Source organism: Athene cunicularia (genome assembly GCF_003259725.1).
Source record: "Athene cunicularia isolate RWA chromosome 8 unlocalized genomic scaffold, athCun1 chr8_part1, whole genome shotgun sequence".
Classification (NCBI taxonomy): Eukaryota; Metazoa; Chordata; class Aves; order Strigiformes; family Strigidae; genus Athene; species Athene cunicularia.
Genome location: NW_020799109.1, coordinates 19,426,727 through 19,446,368, shown reverse-complemented (window position 1 = coordinate 19,446,368; position 19,642 = coordinate 19,426,727). Strand labels below are relative to the sequence as shown.

General features: G+C 38.6%; 2 protein-coding genes across 3 annotated transcripts in view; one reads left to right on the top strand and one right to left on the bottom strand.

Annotated features, from left to right (window-relative positions):
- Positions 1–1,960: 1,960 nt before the first annotated feature.
- On the top strand, positions 1,961–7,321 carry CNN3 (calponin 3). Its single transcript, XM_026854254.1, has 6 exons — positions 1,961–2,123; positions 2,574–2,640; positions 4,025–4,162; positions 4,645–4,761; positions 5,507–5,653; positions 6,208–7,321. The coding sequence occupies exons 3-6, from the start codon at positions 4,070–4,072 to the stop codon at positions 6,553–6,555; spliced, it is 705 nt and encodes a 234-aa protein (XP_026710055.1). The 5' UTR covers positions 1,961–2,123; positions 2,574–2,640; positions 4,025–4,069; the 3' UTR covers positions 6,556–7,321.
- Positions 7,322–11,238: 3,917 nt separating this feature from the next.
- Positions 11,239–19,642, bottom strand: part of SLC44A3 (solute carrier family 44 member 3) — a 44,382-nt gene continuing 35,978 nt past the window's right edge. Inside the window, exons 13-16 of one of the 2 annotated variants that reach the window (XM_026853696.1) lie at positions 15,005–15,142; positions 14,304–14,540; positions 12,444–12,542; positions 11,239–11,335 (exon numbers count right to left, since the gene is read on the bottom strand). In XM_026853696.1, the coding sequence (XP_026709497.1) occupies positions 11,330–11,335; positions 12,444–12,542; positions 14,304–14,540; positions 15,005–15,142 (480 nt within the window). In that variant the 3' untranslated portion in view covers positions 11,239–11,329. Of the gene's footprint in view, positions 11,336–12,443; positions 12,543–12,657; positions 14,541–15,004; positions 15,143–19,642 lie in introns of those variants that run through there. The other variant, XR_003398910.1, reaches the window with a different exon arrangement.

The window sequence follows — 19,642 nt, the reverse complement described above, 5'->3', positions numbered from 1 at the left end:
TATATGTGAAGAATGTTGTTGTGCTGCTTCGGATGCTAAATTTAAGTAAGGAAGGTGCAAGAGGACTGTCTGTCACCCAAGAGACAAAAATGCAGCAGCTTCCTCTGAGGCTGTGAATTTGAGCTAGCTTTTCTAGTCTGCTTCTCATCTTGGCTATCTAATAACCAAAAGGCGTGATTAAAAAAAGAAGTCATGATACTTTCCTCACAATAGGCAGTATTACCTGAGCTCTCTTCCTTTTTTCTTCAATGAGAAAAGGGGTATCTTGATTATTTTAGACTAGTTTTGGTCCAAGCACTGAGGTACTTGTCATCTTGTGCAGAATATTGCACAAAATTTTACACCTTAATCAGATCTGAATAGGGGAATGGGTTGGTCCATTATCCTGATCTGTAACTAAGGCACCATAGCACCACTATTACAAATAGTCTAAGAAAATAAGTATTATTCAGTCAAGTTTTTGAAGTAAAGCCAAAGATACAGGAATTTTCCATTCCCCTTAGAAGAAAAATAGAGAACAGAATACTGGAATTTTTAGATTGGTAAATTTGGAGTTGGGAATTACTAACACCAGCCAAAATGTAGCAATTGCCTCTATCCAAGTAATTCAGATAGGTTGAAATTATAATCTCCTGCAGTATAAATAGCTGCTAATATCTGGCCTTTCTGGGCTGAAATCAATAGCAAAAAGTCTGAAATTTACATTTTGATCTGAATGTAAATGGCTTTACATGACTTTCTTGTTCAGCATTTGTAAGCAACTGATGGTAGCTAAGTTGATTTTCCATTAGAAATACTGCAAGTGCATTCTGTGCTTGCCTGTCAGGTTTCTCACCGTAGCTTCCTCATTCCTTGTCTTGGTTGCTGACCCATGCAGGGCAGCTTCTAACAAAGGTCCACACTAGTGGAGGTTAATTATGCTGTAAAATCTTGTGCTCACATAATTTGTTTTGTTTGCAGAAAAAGTAGCTATGCTTTCAATGATATAACCCCTTTCCTCCAACTCACTAATATCAATAAGTATTGCAAAAGTAACAGGTTTAGGCTGAAGGAAGTTTGGACTGCTTTTCAGTGTCTTCAGGGGAGGGCAACAAAGGGCAGAGAAAGTGAAACATGGACCCCATTAGCTGCAGGCATTGAAGTTTACTGGTTTTAAGAATTCCGTTCATATGGATTGATTCCTAGTGAGTGAAGCATAAACTGACACACTGAGTAGTGAAGTCTGAACATCTGAAAAAGGAGTATTTAAGTCACCTTGCTAACAACTGTGGGGCTCTGTGTGATGCCTTTAACTTCAAAGTCCATTGGAGGTTTTCTCTTTGCAATTAAAACACGAGATCACAATTTACTCCATCAGAGTCTTCCAGCAAGTCCAAAGAAAATAGAAATAGCAGGCATACTAAAGCTTAAGTTTAAAAATGCCACACAAACCATGCCCAGAATCCCCAGCAAGATCACTCTTAATGCTGTACCAACAAGGAGAAAACTTACTAGGTCATCTCCATTAATCATAATCTAGATAAAAAAGCAAACCCACCATAATCTTTGGCTGAATAACTTCAAATCTATTATATAAAAGTTCCCATGTAGAAATCTACATCTGAGTATGAGGCATGGCATGACAATTCAGAATTCTTGTGTTCATAACACACTATTTCACTTACTTCCTGCTGAAGTACAACTTGGGTAGAATATTTTCTCCAAAGAATCCTCATTTTTCTACCTCTGTCAAAAGACTATTCACAAGCTCCAGCAATTCTTACAGTAGGAAGAACTGTTAAGTACTTCGAAGTGCTACTTCCAAATAAACGTTTAGTAGAGCCATAACCATTATAGTAAAGGGGATAAAAGACTTACATCTATACTCTGATATTTAAAATACAGTTTAAAATACAGCAATAAAATTACTGGATAAATGCTATAGCATACTCTCTGAAATGGATGGGGGGGAAAGAGTTGCAGTTTTCTCTCAAAGTAACTTTATAACTGCTTGTGTTACAGATTGCCCTGAAATATGACCCCCAGATAGAAGAAGATCTGCGTAACTGGATAGAAGAGGTTACAGGGCTGAGCATTGGTGCAAACTTTCAACTGGGATTAAAAGATGGCATAATCTTATGCGAGTAAGCATTTATGAAGTAACCTTATTTTTAGCAGTTTTCCACTTTTGAAGAACTAAGAAGGGACTTTCTGAAGACTCCCCTTCAAACACATCAACAATAATAGTCAAAGATAGCTGATAGTAGGGTGGAAGAGAGCTTCTTTGAAACTGTGGAAAAGAATGAAAACTTAAATCTCCTTTATATTTGAACAAAAATTTCTGAGTATTTCTAAATTTAACAGTGAAGCTCTTTTCTATAATAATCAAATGACACACAAAAATTCTTATGGTCTGTTAGACTTTTTAGACCTGAGACCTGAGCTAGGCACTCTGTATAAACCAAAAAATTAACCATTTTGATGAAACTAATGCAACTAATAAAGCATGAGTGAAAATATTCTGTAATGCCTGCACAGATGGTATAAGGATGAGATTTATTGTTTAAGCATTTCCCTTTTTTTCACCTCCCCAGGCTTATAAATAAGCTGCAGCCAGGATCAGTGAAGAAAATTAATCAATCAAAACTAAATTGGCACCAGGTAAAACAAAAAAACCCCAAAACTACACCTCTAACCCCTAAACAGTTTTTTTGTTCTGTATTAACAAATTCGCTGTGAATGTGGTACACCTTAAATCTTAGTAGCACCAAGTTATGTTTGATGCATACACAACAGCTGAGGATACTGCATACATTAACAGCATTTAACAGGAAGCAACTATAGGTGAGATGGCTCATAAATGGCAGTTGAGTATACATATTTAATAGTAGTGCTTTAGCTGTTAGGTGAAATTTCAGATGGAAGAAGAAGAACATAGAGTCCTACAGCAAGGCCTTTTTCCAAATTTAAAAAAAAAAAAAAAGTTGTTTTTTATTAAATTACAACTGGAGTTTTCTATCTAGGCAGTGCTGCAAGGTGTTAGGTCAACAGCTTGCCTGTACCTGGGCATCACTGTATGAAGTGTCTTGAGAAAGAAGCTGGAAAGGATGGGGAGGTAAAGGACCTGAACAGTCTCAAAAATGGTTGTGTAACAAAACTCAGAAAACAATATGGTACAAACTACATTATATATTTTATTTCAGTATATCCAGATTCAATTTCTGATGAATGCTCTATCTAGCATTTGTCCCCTACAAGGGACTATGAAAGGCAACATGCATTTAGAACAAATATTGCAAGGGTTGCTTGTTAGTTGACTGCCTTTACTGTTGCTGGGTCCGGCTTAATACTGCTATGTCAGCCTCTTGGTTTTGTTGGCTTTGAACACTTCTAAATACAGTGAAGGATTTTTATTTTTTAAAAAAGTTTTAATACCTCTTAAGACTGCAGAAGGAAAGATGAGATTCAGTCCTTACTCCTTGTACTTCATATTGCTTTCCAATTTCTACAGCGCGCAGTGCTATAAAATGCTAATAAACCCCAAATGCTTAGTTGAGTTTGTCCCAGGAGGTGAGCAAAGTAATACTTTCAAGCTAAGTTAAATGTTCTTACTATCCACATAGTTATGATTTTATTTTACTCAAAATTATCAGTTACTAAAGTCAAATAGCACAGACACTATATTGAATTTTCCAATTTGAAGCTGGTTTTAGATTAGTATTTCTCTGAGAAGGGACAGAGTTGAGGCAGTTTGGTCATCAAAGCCCTCTCTAACAAAGTACATGGTACTCACTGATGGAGAGATGCCAGACTAGGCAAACCCTTAGATTAATTTCTAAAGTCAATGTTAAAACTGAGAAATAATCTCAGACTTCCCACCAGTCACTCTTAACCATGCCAGCTGTTTTGTCGAGTTTGCACAAGGCAAGGGACTTGTGTAAAACAAGCAAAACAAACCAACCAACCAACACCAGAAAGCTTTAAAATTACTTAGTTTCTGAATGGAAACACTGAGTAGAAAACTGGCTTTTTTGTTTCTGTTTAGCTGGAGAACATTGGGAATTTTATCAAAGCTATCCAAGTGTACGGCATGAAGCCACATGATATTTTTGAAGCAAATGATCTCTTTGAAAATGGAAATATGACTCAAGTACAGACTACCCTAGTGGCGCTAGCAGGTCTGGTAAGTATTTGTACCCCTGGAATTGGCACAAATCCACATGCCAATCCAGATGCACCCTTACCACTCATGTAAATACAGAAAACAGCATCCAGCCTGTCAGGAGGGAATAGATACTACTGTGAATCTGAGATACTGCAGAGGGCTGTGTCCTGCCACATGCCTCCAGGGAAGGCTTGGAGTTCAGAGTTAGGATTCTTGACTGCAGATGCCTTGCTCTGGAGCTGCATGTGCATACACAGAACCGGGGAGGCTCACAGGAGAGCACCCTTCTGACAAGATACTTGAGTAGCTTTGAAGTGCCACTTTCCAATGGCATGGGGAACTGTTGCCTTCTCTTGCCCCTGGCACAGAGTTTCTTGTAAGAGAGAAATCTGCTTGTGGCATCACTTGAGGGTCCAAGGTCAGGGCTGTAAAGCCAGTGTTTCAGTAGCAGAAAATATACTTTAAAAACTGAATACTTTATTTTTCCTCTCCCTAAATAGGCAAAAACTAAAGGTTTTCATACTACAATTGATATTGGTGTCAAATATGCAGAGAAACAAGCACGAAGTTTTGATGCAGGAAAACTAAAAGCTGGTCAAAGTGTAATTGGCCTGCAGGTAAGTACGAAATTCAAGTTTGCAGTTAATCTGTTATATTTGAGAACTTCCCTGTTTTGATTAATTGATCTATTGTTTATGCAAAACCGGCTGCAAAATTGTAATACGTTCTTATCATGGAAGGAGATACAAGGTTTTAATTCTTGTAAGCAGTTGATTTGCTTTATAAACTCAAGTGACTGCTTGGAAGGTTTTTCTGTTTGTTTTAAATCTGCAATAAGAGTGATAAGGAGGAAAAGAACAACTAATATTAGCAGTTTCACCTCTGTCCTCTGAAGCGGTTTTAAAGTAGGAGTCTTTGGATAGCTAAAGCTCCTTATATGGTGGAAACTTTTTTTCTTTCCACTTTACTTAATAGTCATAAAACCCAAAATAACAGGCATAAAATATCTTAAAATTCCTGCAGTAGAGAAGTTGTGGCAGTGTAATTGAATCATTACTGTCCAAGGTAAAAGTTAGTATTACATTCTGATGCATACATCTATTCTAATTGTAGCACAGTTGGGCAGATGCCAGTCACTGAAATGCCTTAGGATGACAGTTGCCTTTATTTTTCCTTTTGAAGCTCAGTATGGAGAGAGTAATTTATTACAGGTAGTGGTCAAACTACATGAGGAAAGCATGCACTGTAATTACTTTTTCTGTCAGCCATCACAGTTACCAACCATATTTGTTTCCTTAGACTGTGCTTACTGTACAAATAAAAATCACTTTTTCTGTCCACCTCTTCCTTCCCCCAACAAAGATGGGCACCAACAAGTGTGCCAGTCAGGCAGGCATGACTGCTTATGGAACTAGAAGACACCTCTATGATCCAAAAATGCAAACTGATAAGCCATTTGACCAGACGACAATTAGCCTACAGATGGGCACTAACAAAGGAGCCAGTCAGGTAAGCAGGACTGCATGTGACACTTGTGGAGCAGATACAGCTCTCAACCTGGGAGAGCCTGGTGCGATAGGAGCGAGTGCCTGTGAGTTGTGTGCAGCAGCAGAGAGAGGGTACAGTTCAGCTGTGCTTTTTTACAGTAATTGAAGAACTTGAATTTTTTATCACTAACCAGCGTGTTCTGTGCTGAGTATCTTAAGGCATAAAAATGACCTGGTGCTTCTATAATTTCTGGCTGGCTGTGTTACACCAGAAGAAAACGGTAACTTCATTTCAAGTACTAACTAGAGAGAAGCAAAAGAGAAATTGCTTCCTGGGCACTACCTCAGTCCAGACACTTAGTGTATTCTTTCCAAAGAGGAAACTAAACTGGACCTTTCCACAAGGACTTTCTTCTGTGACTTACCTACTGGTGAATATATGCTGCTGTGCTGTGTTTTGTTATACTTTAACCCTACTTTCTAGCACTTCTAGGAAGGCGTACTTGTTGTAATCATAAATCTAGTAATCACAGCTCTTGACCTTCCTACTGAACCTCTACAATCCTGTTTTCTTAGGCTGGTATGCTGGCACCAGGTACCAGGAGAGACATCTACGATCAGAAGCACATATTACAACCTGTGGATAACTCAACTATTTCATTACAAATGGGTACCAACAAAGTAGCTTCACAGAAGGGAATGAGTGTGTATGGGCTTGGACGACAAGTGTATGACCCCAAGTACTGTGCTGCGCCAACAGAACCCGTCATTCATAATGGCAGCCAAGGAACAGGAACTAACGGGTCAGAAATCAGCGATAGCGATTATCAGGCAGAATACCCAGATGACTATCACGGAGAGTACCAAGATGACTATCAAAGAGATTACCATGGTCAGTACAGTGACCAGGGCATTGATTATTAGCCTTGCATCAAAAGTTCAGTATTAGTCAATTATTTTATTCAGTAAGAACGAAACTAGCCTTGTGGAATTGTTACCTGTCTTTCCTACACACTATGCTTAATGTACCTTAAGAAATATTGCCTTACATACATTCCTTTTTCCTTTCTCTGCCCTTTCCCTGTCTAGTTGCCTTTAGTGCTGTAACAGTTGTAGTCTACAGCATAAACAATAACTGCATATGAAGTAAAAGGAATACTGTGAAAGGGGGAGTGCTGTTGTACAGCCAGGTTGTCTAATAAGGAGCTATGCATTTTCACAATCTCTACTTATGTAGGTATTTACATACCACATTAAGCCTTCAATTTTACATATTTACAGCTTTTCTATTTTCCAAATGAGATAGAAGAATTTCATGCTTAAAGATAAATGTGGTCTTTGCCAGTTAAATCAAAGACATTGCATTAGTGATTTAAATATCATCACTATGTTTCTAAGGCATTGTTTGCTAATGGTAAGTCCTGCATTAGACATAAGTGTGGATTTGTGATTGTGTATTCATTCCATTATCAACACTGACCAAACTTAGAAATAGTTGTCTTACTAAAAAGGGAGCTTGTACAAACTCTTGAGCCAACAGAAGTCCCATAGTCGATGGTGCATTTACCTTTTATTGTGCCATAATATATCCATGTAGAAATGCTTTTTCTTCCTTGAACTGTATTTATTGCCACACTTCTCAAACTGATCCCAGTGTATTTTTATAAATAAATATTTTTTCTTAAAGGTATGTAGAAGATCCTGTCTCATTTATTATGCTACCGTTCTTAAAGATCAGATACCACAAAAATTTATTCCCAAATCAGCATCACCTTTGCCTGTGTTAAGGGTAACATAGAACTGTTGTCTGCTGCAGTTTGGGTTCTTTCTTTCCATGTGATTTAATCTAACAACCTTGTAAAAATCTCCTGGGAGTGAGTGACCGTGACTTAACAAGAAAGGAATGTAGCTCCTTGACAGCAGAGTTCACTTCCCCTCTACATCACTGTGAGGTTATGACCAGAGACGCTTAGCTGTTCACCAAATCCCTGCCCTCTTCTCAAGGCAAATGAGGAACTGCACATATTTAACACTGCCTCTGCTTCAGCCTATAGCCTTCAAACCATCACTTTGAGAACTCCAAACACCCTTGCTTTAGAGTATGTAAAGAAATATCCCAGTCTTTGGGCCTGCTGGTCTGCAATCTGAGTTCTTTAGTTACCAAGAGCAGAGCTTTGTTCTTAAATGGAAAATGCTTTCTTCCTCACCATGGAATGCAGACAGGCTGTACTAATTTACCTGGGATGTCTTTAACAGGAGGAAAAAAAAGAGCGTGCTATCAGTAGGGGCCACTGTTGCTGATCCCAACTTCTGTAAAAAAAACTAAAGGTATCTTAAAAGTGCAGCTTAAACTTACTTACATTAACATATGTTTTATACTTGCAAGTTCTGGACTTAGGAAGGATTCTTCCTTCAAGGCTAGAAATTATTTGTGCTTTGCTCCATTAGTTTGTTATCTCTGGGTGTGATGTGCTGACCTGACTTTCAACTAAGCTATCTGTTGAATAAGTCTTAAGCTTATTTGTTTCACAGAATTTAAATTTGAAAGGTCCTCTGGAGGTCACTGGTCTAAGCCCTGCATCCGAGGCAAAAGAATTATTACTAAGATGTCTGTTAAGACCCGCTTTTGCTGAACTATACTATGCCCCCCCTTCAAAATAATAGTATTTAACAATTTAGCACTAAGGTATTGAATGCTGAAAAGCACTGCTATGATCAACAACAAAAGCTTTGTTGCTTTCATGGTTTGGATGAAAGCAGGGTCTCTTTTTGAAAGCCTGAACCATGCCCTCCTGCTCTTTCTGAATCCAAAACTTAAACTTTAAGCTGTTTGCACACATTTATTACGTGTGTACTTGAACAGAGGAAACAAAACAACACACAGACTGTTCTTAGTATGCCTCTTTCATCCACAGAGGTATCCAGTGGAATCATAATTGCCTTAAGTGAGAGTCTGAAGTAGACATTGAGCAAGACCAAAAGCAAACTGCCTTGCTTAAAACAATAAGCTGTAATACTTAGCCCTTTCCTGCTATACAGACACCAGTAGTCCTCATCTCCTGTTTTTAAGGAATATAGTTATAAAAGTACCTTTCACTCTTCTGAATCCAGGCTTCCATAGCTGCAGGAAAGAAGAGTCCACACAGTATTGGATTGCTTTACAGGGCAGACGTTGAAATACCGTAAGTGGCTCAGACAAGCATCAGTACTGAACTAGCACTATGTATTCACATGAGTTGTGCCTACCCTCACCACCACCTCCTTCCAGCCTGCTTTATAGCTGCCTGACCACACTAACCTGCAGGGGAAGACAGCAACGAGAAAGGAGGGCTAAATAGCATCAGCTTGTGCAGGGGTGCTTTATCCCTCTAACTCAGGTGAGGACTCCTGCCACAGAGGAATGTGCTACACTTGGAGGTTGTTGACACAATTGCTAGTGGAATGTCTGTAAGATTGGGAAGTCCTGTGTTGCACCTGAAAGCTATAAAACTATGTATTGTGTACAAAATTTAATTAAAGGGTATATATTTGCAACTCTTGTAAAAATATACATGATTCTCAAAACATACTATCACAGTTGTAATTGGACTATGGGCAGTACAGCAGTGCTTAAATAAAACACTCAAATACTGCTTAATTGGGATTTTTCAGTACCTTCCTTCCATGTCTAAAAGTCCTTTCTCCACCCAGGAACTGCAGTGAAGGCAATGACACTGCATTGCAGTCAATAGAATTGTTGAGATTGGAAGGGACCACTGGAGGTCATCTAGCGACTGTCAGAAAATGAGGACATACTTATATAAAAATGTCCCTCCCTCTCTTCCACCAGAGAGTTCCTGACTCAGGGACTAAAACATGCAGTGTGAGTATCAAATACAAACAGGACAAAAACCAATGTGTAATAAGAATTCTTTTAGCTTCCCAGCAAACCTACTATGCTTTGTAAATTGGTAAACATAATTTTTACATTGTGAAGACACTACTACTTGGAAGTAATCTTACTGGAACCTGTGGCAGAGGAGAAGTTTTGCCCCTCTAAGTACCAGTACCTGCACACTTTCTTATGGTTATAGAGCTACTGCTTATTCAGCGTGATTTTCAGTTCCCACAGCATCCACAAGCCAAGCACCAGAAGTACCCAAGTGTACAGCTGTAAACAAGAAGCAGTGACGAGCAGTCAGTAGATGATCAGCTTCACCTGCCAGGCAGAAAGTAATTAATCTATTTCTTTCCCCTTTTCATCATCTATCCCATACTCCTCAGCGTCTTGAAGTGGCTCATATTGAAGTAGACAAAGTTAATTAAATGAATAAAAAGCAAGTACTTCTTAGCATTACCTAGCAGATAACTAGTTGCCTTTCAACAGCAGGAGATCAGATACACTATTTAGCTGAAACAGAGTCATCCTTCAGGCCACCACTGAGCTTTTTCTGTATGTCACTTCCAAGTTGTGACTAATCAAAGGTTTATCAATCTATCCATTATGGCAGCTTATGAGTCACTTACCTGCAGTAATGTCTCATTTCCTATACTGATGTGTACTTTACTGAAATCCCTGGCTGGAGTCATCTTGCCACCTCAAAATCTCTCCTCAAACAAAATGTTAAAGGAGCTTTTCAACAAAGAGAGTAAAATCATGTGCCCCTGAGTAAAATCTAAATCTACCTCATACTTGGAGGGGAAGCCCATGGAAGTGTATTATAACCAGGGTCCAGGTATAAAGTTTAAACAAACTTCGAAATTGCTCACAAGAAAATGCCGACGGACTGTTACCAAGTTATTTTTTAAGGAGTGTCTTATGTCCCTCTTCTGACTATGTCCACGACAGTTTCTTCACTACATTCCTCCATGATATTTTATATTTCACACCCATATTACAGCTAACATTTCTATAAACTATTTATAACATCCTTTTATCTCATTCCTGTCCAGCCACTGATCATCTGCTACTTCATCAAGCTTGAAATCCAGGTATAATTTTTTCTGCTTCCTTTGTCTTTTCAATTGCAAATGGAAGGTACTTGTTTATTTTTATTTACAAAAAAAAGGACTATTCCTCATCTGCACTTTGGAAAGGAGCCAGGGGAAAGTTTTTAATACTAACTTTGTTACTTTTTTGTAAAAAACATTCCCCAAAGAGTACAATTAAAAGAAAGACACCTTCCTCATAACCATTAATTATCTTGACTACAGAAAATTTCTCTCAATGTAATTTCCATCAGTGAGCTCACTACTGTTCCTTAACTGGTTGCACTGCCTGTTCAGATATACAGAGTAAATCAGGAAACAATCATCTCAGAGTGCCTCCTCTACAAATGTTTGTTTACTGATCCAGGGATGACTGGCACAGTGTTCTCAGAAGGATAAAAAAAAACCCTGACACACCAAAAAGCTAAAAAGGACAGCTCAGTGACATTGTTGACTTAGTATTTTCAGTCTTACAACAACGAAATTTACAAGGAGTTTGTTTATTGACAACTTTCAGACCATTGTAACAAGTGTATTAATAAAAATCAGATGTGCTGACACACAATACATTATTCATACAAACAGATGTATGTCATTTTACCAGTGCAGAAGGTACAACAGATTCAGAGAATACTCTGTCCTGGAGTATTGGTAACTTTTTTTTTTTTTTTTCTTATGACTGTTTTTGCTATTACTGGTCTGCCTTCATACTTCCTGGTGCAATTCACATTCAGGTCTACAAAGAGAAAAAAAAAAGAGTCAAATAATGTGCAACACTAATCCTGTTACTGCATTTAAATGTCGTAAGAGTAAGCTGGGAAAATAAGGTTCTTTCGTGTCTCAAATCCACAATCCTCTCTCAGGGAATAACCCTGCCCCACCCCCAGTTTCTGTGCTCAACAAAAAATTACTGAAGAATGCAGTAACAGACCAAATCAACCAAAAAAATCGAGTACAACTATCCCTCACTGCAGCAATAAACTGAAGTAAGTGGTGCTCTGCCTAGAGCAGAACACCCACAAGATTGCATGAGAGTTTGCTAAAGCCTGGTACCTCTTGAAAGCAGATGAAGAAAAATCACCATCTGTTACACTCATGTAAGAAGTAGCTAGAGGGACACCAGACACTAGTAGTGTCCAGCACACATAGGTGCCAAGTAGCTGTTGCTGCAGATTCTTTCTGCAGCAGCCTGGGCTTTGCCCCCCCCCAATGCTGGGGGGAAAATCAGCTTGGATCTGAACTTGCTGGGGCAGCTTCTCAGGTTGGGCAATTTGCAATATTTTTTCAGATGTCAGTGAGCATTTACTCAGGACTTTCCCAAGCCTGGGTGTGGGGGAACACTCCCTTCTGGCATCTCAGCTTTTTTTACCCCAGTGTAAAACAGAGTAAATAAGTATATACACTGATAGAAAAGAAAGAAAAAGGGTGGGGGTGGAGAGGGAAGGCCTCTAAGCTCTGGTCTTACAGCTCTGGAACTTCAGCAGTTCCAGCATGAAATCTAGCAGCCTACTTTTGACTTTCCTAGAGCAGACATGTGAAGGACCATCTGAACAGGATTTATCTCCTATCTCCCTGCCATTGTCCAATCTTTCTCTTCCTCTGCTAGGCACATTGGGGAATGGGGAGAAAGATGAAAACTAATATTTGATCCATCCATTTAGCATCAACAGAGGGTTTCCTGAGGAGGGAAAGGAATAGAAGTAAAAACAGGATACCAAGTACAGCACATTGGTTGCTGTGAAACATCAGGAGCTACATGACACAGCCTACATCCATTCTTCTTGCAGCGTAAAGACAAACACATTAGCTGGCAGAAAAATACATATCTCACAGTCCTATCTCACCATAGGTTGGAGCTCTGTTTCATCTTCGTTGTCCTGGAAAGGTGTCATGCTTCTGTGTTTTTGCCCTTCTGTTAACTTGTTACTCTGACTCACAAAAGTCTACAAGCAAGAACCAGGGTGAGATCATTTGGGAATGCAAACCATTATGTAAATAAAAATACCTGCTAAAGGAAGACAGTTAGCCCTGGGCTAAGAAACTGTAGCTGGTTCCTACCTGGATGACACTGAGTGATACCGGGAGGGACTCTGCAGAGGCAGCAAGGGTGATGAATACAACTGAGAAGGATGAATCAAGACTCTCTGTTACATCCCCTACTACAGGAATGAGGACTCTGGCTGGCTGAAATCCCTCACCCAGCTCTCCACCCACTGCTGCATATTGTCCTGAGGGCCAGGGAGCCTCCCTTCCACCCCCAGATGTTTGTAACATAGACGTCCCACATCACATGCCTTCATGTGTTGGAAAACTCCAAGTTCTTGCCTACATAAGAAAACTTTATCAGGCAATGAGGAGGAGTTTGGATGTGCTGCCCCCAATTTTTCCATACAAGGTTATACAGTCTGCCCTGCTTACTGGACTCCTTTACCCCTGTGGGAAGTCCTCTCTTCACTGGAAGACCTAGGGCATGGCTAATTACAAGGAATTAAGGCCACTGTTAAAGAGAAACTACCACAAAGTTTGGAAGTGGCCTATTTGTTTCATGAAGGAGAGTTGGCTTAAGAAGTATTTTAGCAGTTGGCAAAACAGAGGGAGAAGAACAGAGGTCAAGGCTTCAGTTTTCCATTCAGTAACATATTCCTATTCGGGACATGTGCTAAAGTACTGTTCTGAATTGAAGCCAAAGAATATCTATCTGCTTTCTTCTGCACAAAGGGTTAAGCCTATCTTTAGGCTGCCTTTTTTTTTGTTTGTTTTCAACTAAATTCTATGAACATTACAGGGAATCTAACAGCTGCATTAAAAAAAAAAAAAAAAGCAGATTAATTCTTCCGACACTGTCCTGAAGAAATCCATCCAGAATATTCGTATCATATGAGCTATTCTGGCTGCTGAGTTTGTTTTTGTGAATCACTAAGATTTTCTTTGTCGCATGGTTTATAAAGGAAAAGACAGAACTGGCAAAAACAGCATGAAAGGAAAAAAAATCTGCATCTTCAGATATTCTTAAGATGAAAGGGATGGCATATATACATTAAAATGCTTCGGATAACTAAAGCTTTCCATCACTATTAGCTGCATTATGATTCTCCATGGAAATGCTTGTAATACAATACAGTAATTATGAGGGTAAAGTCACAGAACAATCACTCCGGAAGAAGAATTAAATCAAGAGACAGAAGACAGTATTTTGGCAAAAGAATCTGTATAGGTATGAAGCAGAGCAACTCGAGTTTGCATGAAGTTTGTTCAGAACTACAGGATGACCTGCTGCTGGCAACGAGAAGCTCCTTGTTTACTTTTGCTCATCACTGTACAGTATGTCACAACAAATACAACCATCTAATCTTAGGGCACCCCATGGTTCGGTGTCTGCAGCTAGCTCATCTATTCATTCATAGTTTTTAATTACCAGCCATATATTGAACATATAACTAATAAAGGCCTAAAAAGTCAGCTGTTACTTAGAGGGTATGATCTAAAAGAAGGCAGCAGATCATAGCTAGCACAGAGGAGTCAGAGGGAGCCATTTACTTCATTTTATAAATTCACATATTTGTGTCCCTGAGCTCATCCTGTTCTAAGGTGTTGGGAAGGAAATAGCATGGGTTGTGTGTTCAAATTACTAGGTCTTGGGGAATGAAAAAGTCCCAAAAGCTGACAATGGCTCAAGTATCTTTGCTGTTATCACTGGGGTTTACCAGCAGTTCTTGATCTACGAAGTACGGCTTCTCTGCGGATCCATCATTTGTTTCCATATCAATAGCAAAGCAAAGGAACATGACATCTGCTGTCACTTCAAACACAGACAGAAAGCTGTGGGACATCACGTATGCAAAAAATCCAACCAGCAACAGAGGAACCACCCAAGCTTGCAACTCCCGATGGTAGTTAAATGCCATCAATCCTCCAAAACCAGTAAAACATACAACAAACACCTGTAAAGGGCAGCGAGAGGGAAATGCAGCCTCATTAATCACGTAGAAATGTTTCTTAAAAAAAACCCAACCACCCAAACCCTAAGGCAAATACATTACAGCCAATATTTTAACAGCACATCTCATCTGGGAGACAGCTATGCAGTTTCTGGGATCACGTAGTTGTCACACTTTTCAACATGTAAATTCTGTAGGGCAGAAGGCAATCTTTTACTAGGTATTTTCCAAAGACTCATTGCAATAGGGAACTGTAACAGTGGCACCAACGACACTACTACAATACAACTAAATAACTCTGTAAAGAAAATAATTGAATTCTGCAAACATTATATTCTCTCCCAAACATATTTTACAGCATTAACAACACTGATTTTAATAAACTCTGTTTACTTTAGGCATAAAAAGAGAATCAAACCCTGTTTTTTCATTTCATTCTTATAGAACCGTACTTTTTTTACTCTTACCTTTCCTAGAAATAGGATAAAATCTCCAAAACAGCTAATGGATGCAAGTTTGGGAGAATTCTTTGCCAAAATAAAGACAGCATCCTTTGCTGATGTACAAAAATTTGTCCCATTTATGGCTGTAGTTGTGTATGCATGCTGAAATTAGAGAAGACAATAATGCAGAAAGAGAGAAAAGACTCCTAACCTAGATTTTAATTCAGCAAAATGCAAAGCCTTAAACTCTATGTAGAAATACTCACTTCATGAATATAGTTATTTTACATAATATGCTAATTTTAGTTTAAATGACTGTTGTAACTATGCTTCTAACTTCAAATAGCCTTTCTACACAATTTCCACATTAGCAAGTGCTAGAATAGTGACTAAATATATTTCTGAACCTCCAACTTCTTTTAAAACACCAAAGTTCTCTACCCTAATTTTTGTTAATGAACACAATTACCAAAAAACACCTACTTACCTGAAGTCACACTATCCAAATTTAATTGCTTATTTTCTGTGAATCTATCTCTGCTGGCAAACAATGTAAGTGGAACAATCAAGTTATATAGTTATCAAGTAATTTAAAAGTTGTTCATTAAAAAGCTTTTATATGTGGCCCCTTCAAACTACTCATATGATACTGAAATTCAAGCTTATGGCTATAGCCATAAAATAAACCTTTTAATGAATGATGAAACCAATTGTGAAAATAACTGGAAAAGAACAGCTAAAGGGTCCTGGACTAGACCAGTGAGTGTTATATCACAAAAAAACCCCCAGAATTTCAACAGACAGTAGGGGTACTCACAGTTTTTTTATGAATTGAGAATTTTACAAGATTTCTCTTCATAGAAATTTGCCAAGACAGGTGGGGAGGACAGAATATTTACCTTCACGGACTGTATTATTTTATCACTTTTTGTGTATAGCTTGACATGTATGTCCCATTTATGGAACTCAATGAGGTTTTGAAACTGTGTCCAAAATATAAGCTAAGAAAAACAGCACTCAAGATACCTGAAATGTATGCTGAACTTTACCAGTCTTATGAATAGTTTTGTATGCTGAACTTTACCAGCAAGTCTTACAAAGTCTTTACTCAAAATATCAGAAGGTGGATTATACCACAAACATCAGTCACATCTGGTACAGTCAGCAAGAACCACAGTGTGCATACTGTTCTGAAGGAATTTATACACCCCAACATGTACTTGGTGCTTAGATTACTTTCTGCTTCACCTGGAAGTGAAAGAAAAACCACTTGGTTTGATGAAAGTGAATTATGCTGACACTGCAAAACACTTCCTGTTCAAAAATCTGTTTTTTCTTACTTACAAATCAAAATGTAAAATAGCTTCAGATATCTGAAGGCAGAGAAAATTTATTTTTACATATTCCAGTTTTACCCCATAGCAATTTCTGTAACATACTGTAGTGTAGCAAAGCTATACTGATATTATCTTAAAATACTACAGAGAAAGAAAGAAATTAAATGCAGAGATCATTTGTCCCCTTATTGGGGATATTATTTATTTTATATATGACAGAGGATTTTTTTTTCTCTGATAGGAAGCAAAAAAAGAGCAGTAAGCAGTGACATCCTCTAAATGTTGTACTTACATAGTAGCAAATACATCCATAGATGAAAAAAATATAAAGACAAACCATGGATTTATTGCCTACTCTAACAAAACCAAAAGACTCCACTGAACTCTACAGAAACATGTAGAGTATCTGCATAAAAATCTGTTTAACAAGAAAGTTCACTTCATTCCTAAATAGGAAAAAATGCTTTCTGTGCTCACTTCATTTATACTGACGCTGTTTCTTTCTCCGGGGAGTACTTGAACAGGCCAGCAGAGAGGTTGCCCCTGCGCTCAGTCAGGCACTGCCTACAATAACTTTACCTTCTTGGTTGCCTACACATCTGCAATAGAAGCATCCTTGTCCTACTCTCCTTCCTCAACCTTGAAAGGTTTGTGAGCATCCTGCCACCATCCTGTGTGAGGAAACTTGATGCCTGCAAGCTTGCCCACTGCAGCAGCAGGCGAGCCAGCAGTTCGGTATGGCCAGCGCTAGCCTGGCTGGGCCACCGTCTCCCCAGGACATGGGCATAGGGTACATGGCCTCAAGTCAAGCTCGCTCTCTGTCTTCTGTCTGTAGCTGTCACTGCATATTTCAAACATGGATAAACCTATCTTTGAAACATGCTGGGAGTTAAGTCTGTTTCATCATTCCCATTAAGAGACAGGAAATTGAGACACAAAGTGGAAAAGAGTTTTCTAAGTTTGTTTCTGTCCCTTAAGAACTAAATTCATACAGCAGATCCTGATCCAGTGAGGTCAGTGAACTTGTAGCAGCTAAAGCATCCTTTGTCCAGCAGTTCACAGTTTATAGACTTACAGTGAGAAGAAATACCATCTTTTTTTCAAGTTTGTCTCCTACTACTTCATGTGGTCCTCCCCCTGCCTAGCTTTTGTTCTGGAAGAAACAGTGAGCTGTCTAACCCTACCTACCCTCTCTGCATTTCTCATGATTTTGTAGCCCTTTACTGCATCCTCCTTCAGTCATCTATTTTCCAGACAGAAGAGCCTGGTGTATTCAGTTGTTCCCCAGACAGAAGACATTCCATACCTTTTGGATCATTCCTGCTGCCCTTCTCTCAAACATTTTCAAGTCCGCTAAGGCTTTTGTGCATGGGAAAAGAGAATATATTCTGTAGAAAAACACACATTTAAATAACCTGTTACTAAATGATAGCAGGTTCTTAACTGACCATGGCCTGCCATCTTAGCCTTTGCAACTATCTTTTCTTTGACAGGAATTGGGTTGTTGCACATACCCTGCAATGGGAAAATTAATGGGATACCTAAGCTTCTTAGTCCAAAACGATTTGCAAATATTGGTAATAGCTTACATGTTCTTTGTATTGAACTTACGTGTTCTTGAACTTACTTCAATATTCTTGAACTTAGGTGTTCTTTGGTGGGTAAGAATGAGAAATCATTTGAGATCATTTCTGTGCAACTCTGAGTTTTGTGTAAAGATACATTTGCTTAAATGTTAGACATGTATTTTGTTAGTTAGAACATGTAGATTTCTATGTGGCTGGGTGGGATCAGGGTATGGGGTCTGTATGGGAAACTTGAGAATAGTGAGGAAATTGTATGGAGCCACAGTCTAGGCTGAACAAGAAACCCTTCAAATACCTTTTTTTTCTTTTTTATTTTTTTTTTTCTCCCTCAGAAATGTATTTTTGCCAAAAGGTAGAGATCACTTGGCTAAGTCCTCCATTTATACTAGTCACATTCTTGCTTCACCTGTGTCAATGACTAGTTTTGTAGCCTTCAGCAGTTCATTCATTTCTTATTACTTCTATGATACTGGATTATTACCTGGCTGCCTTTCTTGCTTGGATGTTATGACTAGTTGATACTTACATGATTTGTTAAAGCTGTAATTGTTATAAATGCCATTTCTTATCAACTGGTTTGTAACATGACAAATCCCTATGAAGGTAGTATTCAGTCTCCAGCATTATTTTCAGTCTTTCCAAGATAACTGTTCTAGTTAATAAATATCAGAAATTCTTTTTGTTGCACATTCCTTGGATGCCAAAGTGGCTAATTCAAGAGTGCAAACAAATGGTTATTTATTTTAAGTTTGGAAACAATGTTTGTACAAGTGCAATGTATTTTCAACATTCTTTTTAATTACTAAAACAGGACATTTTTTGCTATTTATAATGAATACAGAATCTCTGTTTAATTTATTGGCAAAATTTATACTGACCTCACTGGATCAGGATCTGCTGTATGAATTTAGTTCTTAAGGGACAGAAACAAACTTAGAAAACTCTTTTCCACTTTGTGTCTCAATTTCCTGTCTCTTAATGGGAATGATGAAACAGACTTAACTCCCAGCATGTTTCAAAGATAGGTTTATCCATGTTTGAAATATGCAGTGACAGCTACAGACAGAAGACAGAGAGCGAGCTTGACTTGAGGCCATGTACCCTATGCCCATGTCCTGGGGAGACGGTGGCCCAGCCAGGCTAGCGCTGGCCATACCGAACTGCTGGCTCGCCTGCTGCTGCAGTGGGCAAGCTTGCAGGCATCAAGTTTCCTCACACAGGATGGTGGCAGGATGCTCACAAACCTTTCAAGGTTGAGGAAGGAGAGTAGGACAAGGATGCTTCTATTGCAGATGTGTAGGCAACCAAGAAGGTAAAGTTATTGTAGGCAGTGCCTGACTGAGCGCAGGGGCAACCTCTCTGCTGGCCTGTTCAAGTACTCCCCGGAGAAAGAAACAGCGTCAGTATAAATGAAGTGAGCACAGAAAGCATTTTTTCCTATTTAGGAATGAAGTGAACTTTCTTGTTAAACAGATTTTTATGCAGATACTCTACATGTTTCTGTAGAGTTCAGTGGAGTCTTTTGGTTTTGTTAGAGTAGGCAATAAATCCATGGTTTGTCTTTATATTTTTTTCATCTATGGATGTATTTGCTACTATGTAAGTACAACATTTAGAGGATGTCACTGCTTACTGCTCTTTTTTTGCTTCCTATCAGAGAAAAAAAAATCCTCTGTCATATATAAAATAAATAATATCCCCAATAAGGGGACAAATGATCTCTGCATTTAATTTCTTTC